The following is a 9,602-nucleotide window of genomic DNA, read 5'->3' on the forward strand; positions in this document are numbered from 1 at the left end:
ATTAAAGATGTGGGCTGAGAGAGGCCATATGGAATATAATATTATTGGGCCTTAAGCCTCAAGCACGGCCTCATGGTGAGTGACGGCTTCCAGAGTTTTTAGAGCCCATTCGGCCCATTTGTTTGCTAAAATATACTCGCGTCGAAAATAGATGTGCAAATATTCATTTTAATTTTATTAAGAATTATTTTTTATGACAATTAAAAAAAAATCCTAAAATTTCATAAAATAATAAATAATTTATTAGGTAAACTTTAATTTTTAATAATTTAGTAAATATAGTACTCATATGAATTAGTTAAAAAATATTAAAATTATTAAGATTTAATTAGAGTTAGTATCAGAAAATTGACATTTAAATTTGATGAAATTTTTTACGGTAAAAAATAAAATATTATAAATTTGACGAGCACAATTTTCAAAATAAAAAAATTTAAAACAAATCATTATCAAACACAAACGAAACAAATCAGACACGACAACTTTCGTACTCGATAATCACAAAAGTATACATATTGTTCTTACAATGTTTCATAAGGTCAAGAAATTAGGAAGAGAGAGGGGGACAACTTTTGCTTGATGTTACAGTTTCGTTAAGAAACATGTTTTGAGTAAACCAAGGTTGTGTTTTAGGGATGTTAATTGGCTTTTTCATTGGACCAAAATACCCTCGAGAAAATTATTTATAAAAAACAAAAAAAAAAAAAAAAAAAAAAAAAAAAGCTGAAAAATTAAATTAACAAATTATTAAAAACAAAAACACCTAAGCAAATCTCCAAGAACAGAGAAGACCACAGGCTCATAAACATATGATATTCTAACATTTTGATTTTTCCCATTTTAAACAGAAACAACAAACCCCTAAGATCTCAAACCCTAAATTCACACGAAACCGAGGTGGTTATCGACGAAGAAGACGGTGAAGTTGTCGTAGTAGCTGCGAACAATCTGATTTTCTCATTACAGTTGTTGACCTCCTTCTTCCCAACATTATCATCATCATCGTTGTTGTTATTACCTTCACAGTTCTTATTGTTCTCTAAGCTTGCTTCGAACATCAACCCAATATCATCTTCAAACCTGATCTCGTCGAAGTATAAGTCAGCTAACTCACTCGATTTCTCAAGTGGGAGGTCAGGGACATGCACGAATAATCCCGTGTCTAAGAAAGACCAATGGAGATCATGATCGTCTTGTGTTGGTGGTTCATCCATAACAACCATAGTGGGGTTATTCTCAATCGAAAACTGGAGGTCGGGCGGGCCCGAGAATGCAATTTGTTGTTGTTGTTGCTGCTGCTGCTGATGCACGTCGTGTTGTTGTTGTACTACTTCGCCCTGAGAAGAAGCAGGGGAGCAATTGGGGTCATCTGGTGATGATTTATTCTGTAACCTCCCAATGTAATTGCTAATGTCGAAGTTGGTGACTGCATTGGCTCCTCTGTACTCAATGGCAGCCATGTCATATGCTGCAGCTGCTTCTTCTTGTGTATCTTAACAAACAAATAAAACCAAAACCTTAATTAATCGAATTAATTACACTTCCTAAATGGGGTTTGGTTTGAAATTTAGATGGGAAATCACGTGACTATACTAATTTTGAATCTAAATCAATTAATTAATTGCAGTCATATCACGAAAACAGATCCATATTCTCCCCTTATTTCACAGTGTATATATATATATATATAAATAAAATAAAAAAGTCAAAATATTGAAAGCAGGAATGCAGAACAACTGGGGCTGCTGTCTCTAAGAATTTCCCTTGATTTTTGGTTTGACCGAAGAAATTAAATAACGCAGAAAATAAAATTAAAAAAAGGAAAATAAAATAAAATGATTATTTAAAAGAAATATGGGCTCCAGGAAAATGAAAGTACAGATGTAAAAAAACAAGCTAAAAAGTTCCCACCCCGACAGAGGCTAGTGAAGTGGCACGTGACGCCACGTAATACTTTTTCTTCACTTTTGGAAAGCTGTGGATCGCAAACTACTGTTTTATTTATTATTTTATATTGCCAGCTCGACAAGGATCACGTGCCGTACCCCCATCCCCAAATTTATTTACCCCTCTTGGACCACTCCTCCCCTTCAATAATTTTACTATTTATATATATTTTAAATTAAAATAAGCAGTTTAAAATATATGAACTAAAATAAATATTTTAAGGTGGAAACAGTTTTAACATTATTTAATTAATATATATAAATTAGAATTACACACCAAATTCAAGGAAGGTGAACCTAAGGACCTCATTTTTCTATGGAAACAGTTGATGATTTGGGATTGGAAGTGACCCAGTAGTTAAACCAATTAACAAACAACCCTAATAAATTTATTTAATTTTAAACATTTATTTTCCTAATAAAATTATTTTTTAAAAAAATTGTAAGCTAAAGCCAATAAAGAATTGGTTTGTCTAAGACAAGTAAGAACGATGGTACCACGTTAGCTGACAGACTGGGAAAATTTCTGACGGACTGAGCCACGTAACCACTAAAAACCCACGTGGCATTTAACAAGTAGACATAGAGAGAGAGAGAGAGACACGTACTGTAAGTTCCCAAGTAAAGATATTTGCTTCCAAAAACACGGCCAATCCGAGCCTCCCACCGGCCGTTGTGGTGGTGCCGGGCAACGCCGCGGTACTTGGAAACGCCTCTGGAAAAACCACTGCTCTGCCGCCGTAACGACGCCAAATATTCCTCCTTGGAAACTTTCCGCATTTCTTCCACTTCATTCGTGTACGACTCTACCTGCAATTTTTGGACCCCACATTTTAATCTTTCATAAATTTACATTTTATTAAAAAAAAAAAAAAAGTATTATATATATTCCCACCTTAATTTAACAATATTCTTCAAAATAAATCAATTTAGGGCCGAAATTTAGGGCTATGAAATTGAGATTCGTTTTATAGAGATTTAAATAAATAAATTGAGAATTTAAAGTGAAATGTCTGTTTTAGCCTTGAGTGTCAAAGGTACCGGGAAATTGAGAGTGGTCCCAGGGCCCCAGTATTTGAGGGCAGCAAGGTCATAAGTTCGAGCCGCAGCTTCCTCGTTGTCGTAGGCTCCTACAAATTTATGAATTTCATATTAATCAATAAAATTTTGAAACCGGACGAAGAAGATAAGCAGTATCCCGCCACGTGTCCAGAAATATATATTTAAAAAAATAGAGAAAATTAAGATACAGAGAGCTTACCCAAATAAACTGAGCAGCGACAAAAGCGCAAAATGAACGTTGGCGATGACAGGAGAGGCCCCAAGATACACAGTCAGCAAAACAAAATCAGGGCATTATTTTTTTAAATATAAAAGAATAATTAACCGAATAAACAAATAATTATTTAGATCTCTTCTTCAATTAACTAATTAATTAAGTAATTAAGTAATTAATTAATTAAGAGGATCTTTTAATTTTCTCACCTTGCCTTCCCTTTTTGTTCTGAATGTTATTCCATGAACTTTTGTCCCAGAGATGAGCTTCGAACCGGCCGGTCCATCGGTGCCTGATTTCGAATCGGAACAATAATTTCATAATCTCAATTCAACATGCAAATTCAAAAGAAAGGATTAGAAAATCAAATTACAAATTTAAAAGTAAACCTAGTAACTCCTCTGTAAATGGAGCTCCGCCGAGCGGGAGAGGCGTTGTTGGATCCATTAGCGTTATGATTATGAATCTGGCATTTCGTTTCATCTTGATTCCTCCTCCGTCGTTTGGCTGTGGTTTTCTCAGATTGCGGCTGGTGAGGAGCGGCGAGATTGTTGTTATGAATGCCGGAATCAGAGCCGACGCAGGAGGAGGAGGAGGAGGAAGAAGAAGAAGAAGAAGAAGAAGAAGAAGAAGAAGAAGAAGAAGAAGAAGAAGAGACAGGCGGAGAGATTATTCTCATGGCGAGCAGCGGCGGCGATGGCGGAGAGATTACGATTGCGATTGAAGAAGAGGAGGAGAGAAATGAATTAAGGAAATGGAAGCGAAATGCAGCATTAAAATGGCGTCCGTGTTGGATTGGATTGTTGAGAGGGAGAAATTTTGAGAAGCATTTTGGTAACCTAAAGTGGTTTACCAACAACAAAGTAGAGAGAGCAGAGGGGGGGAGTTAAAGAAAAGAAGAAGAAGTTAACTAGGGTTAAAGAATGAGGGTTAATTAACTAGGTGAGTTATGAAACTGCCCAACACTTGGCTGTAGGTGCAGCCATGCTACCAATCAGATTCCTTCCCTTTGCTGCCTTCCCTATTTTGATTTGGAGTTTCATTTTCCATTTATTAATTTTCTTTTTAACTTTTTGTTGTAATAAATAATATTTATAAATAGAGATTAAAATTTGTTGATAATATTTGGTAAGCTAATAAAATTTAATCCATCAATTAAATTAAGCATTCAAATTTCTACCAAATTTTTTAAAACCTCGAAACTTTCTGTTTTTAGGTGTCTCATAATAATTATTTTAAAACTTATAAATATTAAGATATATTTTGTTTTATTATCTATAGCATCTGTGTTCAAAATCTAAACCAATATTTTCATTTTTTTAATATTTTTTATTTCTAAATTTGGCAAAAAAAAGTCTAATCATTCCTTAAAATTATAAAAACTACTAAGGCAATTGGTTGAAAATTTATTTTAAAATAATTATATAATTTAAAGATGGAAGTAAAATATAGTAAAATATTTGAAAGTCAATATAAGAGAATTTAATTAAATGTACGAGAATTAAATACTTGTATTTTTCGTTTTTTTAAATTAGTTTTTTTTTTTTAAAAAAAAACATAATAAATTATTTCCCATTAATATTTTAACGGCAGCGGTAACATTTCCTGTGTTTACCCACCAAAAAAGTAACTTTTTTTTTTTAGATTATTTAATCAGAATATAAAAAATTAACGTTACCATAATTTATTTATAAACAACGTTATAACTAATAAAAATATATATCAAATAATTAAAACTGACTCAATTTATTTAAATAAAAGCAACTAAGATTGATATTTAAAATAAGTAATGATTAATTATTGGAACTTATAAGATATTTAAAATATTGGACTTTTTTTTTCATTAATATTGAAATACCAATTAAAAGCAATAATAATCAACTAAGATTAATTAACTTAATGCAATAAAATTAAAAAGGGCAGATTTTTTCTACTGCTATTCATCAGAATTGTCATCACCGTACGTACCATTGCTATTATCCTGATGAACCATGGACTTAGTTTTAAATTTTGACAATCTACCTGAAGGTTTAGAGGGTTTCTTCCCCTTCTCTGCTTGCAATTCCAGTCCTTTCTCTGATGGTTTTCGTTTTCGTTTTACCCGTGCTCCTCCTGCATCGTCTGGGTTATCTAACACTGCAAAACAAACCAACCCCTAGTTGAATAACGAAGCGATATTGATTGGTTCGAACAGAGTTATGGAAAAATATTGTGTAACTACTGGCTCGTGTTGTTTCAAGATGATGGATGCCTCTTAACAAGGTCAGAGAGGAGCCAGTTTGATTGGGGAACCGATATAAATTACGATAAGGCTATAGAAAAGCTTTTGCAGCCGCTTGCATTACAATAGGTGATGAAAGATGAGTAACTACTTATGGAACAACACAAGCCTATTATTAGCAGATATTATCCTCTTTGGGTTTTCTCTTCCGGGCTTCTCCTCAAGGTTTTAAAACGTGTATGCTAGAGGGTTTTCTCTTCCGGGCTTCTCCTCAAGGTTTTAAAACGCGTATGCTAGAGGGTTTTCTCTTCCGGGCTTCTCCTCAAGGTTTTAAAACGTGTATGCTAGGGAGAAGTTTTTAGACCCTTATAAAGAATGTTTTGTTTCCCTCTCTAACCGATATGGGATCTCACAATCCACCCCCCTTCACGGCCCAACTCCTCGCTGTCACTCGTTTCCTTCCTTCTCCAATCGATGTGGGATCTCACAATCCAATCTCTTTCGGGGCTCAGCGTCCTCGCTAGCACACCACTCAGTATCCACTGGCATCCTCACTGGCACACTGCCCGGTATCTGGTTCTGATACCATTTGTAACAGCCCAAGTCCACCACTGGAAGATATTGTCCTCTTTGGTTTTTCCTTCCGAGCTTCCCCACAAGGTTTAAAACATGTTTGTGAGGGAGAAATTTCCACACCTTTATAAAGAATGTTTCGTTCCCCTCTCCAACCAATGTGCGATCTCACAGCTGAGGTTTTCTCAGAAGAAGAGGCCTTTGCCATCCAATTTTCTCTTTGCATAGAACACCATTGGGGGAGGAAGTATTTCATACCATAACATGAGAGACGTAAAGTCAGAACATATTATTCAGAGAAAAAAGATCATCAAGTTCGCTCAGATATCCCCGTTCCCTCGTTCAGATATCAAGTTCACTCATAAGGGCACCATTTATGTTCATTAACATGAATAATATAATATCCTTTTAGATACTAGGAGACACTTAATTTAGCTGCGATATGTTTGTGCTTGCTTGAGTAACTGAACTGAGTTATGGTTTTATGCTAATTCCTTAAGAAACTGGGCCCAAGGGTTCTCTTTGTAGGGTAGCATACAAAACAAGATATGTAAATGGTATGTACCCAGCAACACACATTAGAAGAAAACACAATCAACTGAGCAAGTGAATTGTTACCTTCCAGTGGACTTGATGCATGATTGGTCGTACGGCCATTTACACCAGCCTCCTCTGAAGGTGGGGATCCGGAATTGTTATTTTCGATCATTTTTGAAGAAATCTCGATGCACTTATCCTGCTGCTCGATAATGTCGGGACATGGTATAGCTGGCAAGAAGCATAGTTCATCCTGTGAAGCATCTGAGTCACTGAAAGCTGAATCCTTCTCCACGTTTACGATATCGACTTCTTCATCTTCATTAACATCGGGTTCTTTCACCTGAAACCACGGATCTGTCATGTGACTAGGCAAGGAATCAAAAACTTAGGAAAAATAACAATTATAATCTCACCTTTTCGGTCTCGGGATTCAAATCAAATTCATCTTCTCTTTCCACGTATTCTTCGTTTTCCTCGAGCTCTTTAAAATCAGGAGCAAAGGCACTCCAATTCTCAGTATAATCTTTAGCCCAAATATAAATCAAGCCAGTAAGTGAAACAGAGACGACAATGGGATGAACGGGATGCCAGCCTAAATCAATCAATGCTTCCTTTGGCCCTTCGAGGATTTTTACGAGATAACCTGCTCGATCCCAAATGTAAATCTTGTGTTCGCCTTTGCTTGCAGAACCACCAACAACCCACTCACCATCACCACTAAAACAAGGTGCTTTCCAGTGCATTCTAGTGATAGAATCTTGAAACTCCCGGAAAAGAGTTAAACACTTTGTTCCAACAGCCTTCAGTTTCTCAGCACCGTCAAGCCCATCGAACTCTTTCGTAATTTCGTGAATGACTTTCAATCCATCTTTGTTGGGTAGGAGACTTTCATAGATTCTAATCGTTCTGTCGTTAGAATTAGTGAGAAGATATTGACCATTTCTACTAAATACTATGTTCTTCACAACAGCACCTCCAGAAATTGGAACCATGGCCTCTATCTGAACTCTTTCGTAATCTATCACAAGTATTTCACCTTTTGAATTTCCTACATAAACTAGGTCGCCATACTTGTTAAAGCAAGCCGCTGTCGGGGTAAAAGGCGGAGTTCCATCAGATACTTTGCCACGAGAAGAAGCTGTATCTGCATCAGAAATACAAACTGGAAGTAGAGTTGTGCTTCCCGTCTTTAAGTCGACAATCATAGGAGCAGATGAGAGAGGGCATGCCAAGCAGAGAGATGGATTAGAAGATCCAGGATGCAGACGAGCTTGTAAAGGGGTCTGTTGCAGAGTTATGCGGTTTACCTTCTCCCCCTTGAGAACGTTCCACAGTGTTAACGACCTATCGGCAGCAGATACAAGAATTTGATGGCCATATTTTGACCAACAGACACTCGTAATTGCAGAAACACAATCTTTATCTTTAAGCTCCTTAGCGATGCCTCTGGTCTCAAAATCCCAGATAACACAGTTTCCATCAGAGCATCCAGCTGCCAATAGTAACGTCAAAGCATTAATATTTACCGGGTATTGCCTAAAATTGTAATAACCTAAGCTCACTGCTAGTAGATATTGTCCACTTTGACCCATTACGTATCGCCATCAGCCTCACAGTTTTAGAACGCGTCTACTAGGGAGAGGTTTCCACACCCTTATAAGCAATGCTTCGTTTCTCTCTCCAACTGATATGGGATCTCACAATCCACGGGCCAACGCCCTATGTCTGACTCTGATACCATTTGTAACAGCCCAAGCCCACCGCTAGTAGACAATGTCTGCTTTGACCCATTACGTGTCGTTATCAACCTCACGGTTTTAAAACGTATCTACTAGGAAGAAGTTTCCACACACTTATAAGAAATGCTTCATTTCCCTCTCCAACTAACTAGGGATCTCACAAAAATGGTTTCCACAAACCAAGAAACTCATCTAATCAACACCAGTGTCAATATGACATGAAACTCAAAAGTGACACTACCACATGCTTATTTGAGCTAAATCAAGAAACAACACAGAATTAGACTGTCCTTTTTCTTTGAGATAAGAAGAAAAAACTTGAAAATGTAAACGTATAGTGTATACCCCCATAAATCAAGCATATTCAACCTCCTTTCGTCAATACACAATGAAATTAGTTCTTTAATCTTGAATCTTAACTATTGAAGCCTCTTTTCGTAGTTTTTGCTCCTTCTCTCTTGGGCTCTTGTCTCAGTGAAAGAGGTTATCCATTCAAAAGGAGAAGAAACACAAGTAATAACATGGAAACCTAGCTAAGCAAAGGGGATTACAAGGACATTTTGAATCATTTACCACACTCTCATGGCTCAATCCTGCTCGCCAGCATAACAAAATCAATATTAACAATCAAAGCATGAACTAAAACAAAACCGAGCCATATAATCATCAACGCAGCAAAAACCCAAAAATCACAAAAACAACATTAAAGTTTTCTTCCTGAAAAACGCTTCTAACAGCCAAGTCGTCCAGGAAAAGAGATTCATGTAAAACGAAGACAGCCATGGATACCTGCTAGAAGAGTACCGCGACGGTTAAAGGCGATGCATTTCATCACGCCATGTTCGAGAAACTCTTCTATAACCTCCGGGAAATCTCCTTGAAGCGGATCTTCGCATACAGAATGAAGTGAAATAAATACCAGAGAAAAAAAATCGAAATTAGGAGGATGAATGGGGGAGGAAAAGGCAGGAACTCACCAATTATTGGGGCATTCATGGAGGTGAAGAAGCCAGAACTGAAATGTGAAGTGAAGTGAGGTTGGGTTCGTAAGCGAAGTGGAAGAACAGAAAGAAGAAGGGCGAGGAGGGAACAGTCGGCGCCAAAAGCCCTTCTCAATTAATTGCCTTTTTTTTCTTCTTTTATAGTTATATATATATATATATATATACCTCCCTTAAACTAAAAATAAATAAATAAATAAATAAAACGACTGTTTTAAAATGCATATGGGGCCTAGTGTACTCGTTGGCATCCTACCAGTGTCTGGTGTCACAATCACACTCTTGATGTCAGCGGACTTGCGATTG

General features: G+C 36.6%; 2 protein-coding genes across 2 annotated transcripts; both read right to left on the reverse strand.

Annotated features, from left to right (window-relative positions):
* Nucleotides 1–697: 697 nt before the first annotated feature.
* LOC111808291 (ethylene-responsive transcription factor WRI1) lies at nucleotides 698–4,078 on the reverse strand. Its single transcript, XM_023694187.2, has 6 exons — nucleotides 3,612–4,078; nucleotides 3,432–3,514; nucleotides 3,208–3,216; nucleotides 2,988–3,076; nucleotides 2,555–2,756; nucleotides 698–1,492 (listed from the first exon to the last, which is right to left on the reverse strand). Exons 1-6 carry the CDS (start codon nucleotides 3,899–3,901, stop codon nucleotides 870–872), a joined length of 1,296 nt encoding a protein of 431 aa, XP_023549955.2. The 5' UTR covers nucleotides 3,902–4,078; the 3' UTR covers nucleotides 698–869.
* A 1,054-nt stretch (nucleotides 4,079–5,132) lies between these two features.
* On the reverse strand, nucleotides 5,133–9,420 carry LOC111808281 (protein RBL). The gene is made up of 5 exons (XM_023694177.2): nucleotides 9,273–9,420; nucleotides 9,085–9,183; nucleotides 6,970–8,048; nucleotides 6,635–6,896; nucleotides 5,133–5,358 (listed from the first exon to the last, which is right to left on the reverse strand). The coding sequence occupies exons 1-5, from the start codon at nucleotides 9,289–9,291 to the stop codon at nucleotides 5,159–5,161; spliced, it is 1,659 nt and encodes a 552-aa protein (XP_023549945.2). The 5' UTR covers nucleotides 9,292–9,420; the 3' UTR covers nucleotides 5,133–5,158.
* Between the last annotated feature and the right edge of the window lie 182 nt (nucleotides 9,421–9,602).

Source organism: Cucurbita pepo, chromosome 1, assembly GCF_057944985.1.
Source record: "Cucurbita pepo subsp. pepo isolate OVF chromosome 1, ASM5794498v1, whole genome shotgun sequence".
NCBI lineage: Eukaryota > Viridiplantae > Streptophyta > Magnoliopsida > Cucurbitales > Cucurbitaceae > Cucurbita > Cucurbita pepo.

Coding starts and splice junctions, on each gene's coding strand:
- LOC111808291 (XM_023694187.2), bottom strand. CDS start 3,901: ATGAGAATAATCTCTCCGCCTGTCTCTTCTTCTTCTTCTTCTTCTTCT. Junction 3,515..3,611: donor ATTTACAGAGGAGTTACTAG/GTTTACTTTTAA, acceptor ATTCGAAATCAG/GCACCGATGGACCGGCCGGT. Junction 2,757..2,987: donor GGACCACTCTCAATTTCCCG/GTACCTTTGACA, acceptor CAAAAATTGCAG/GTAGAGTCGTACACGAATGA.
- LOC111808281 (XM_023694177.2), bottom strand. Junction 8,049..9,084: donor TCGCGGTACTCTTCTAGCAG/GTATCCATGGCT, acceptor TACTATTGGCAG/CTGGATGCTCTGATGGAAAC. Junction 5,359..6,634: donor TGCATCAAGTCCACTGGAAG/GTAACAATTCAC, acceptor TTTGTTTTGCAG/TGTTAGATAACCCAGACGAT.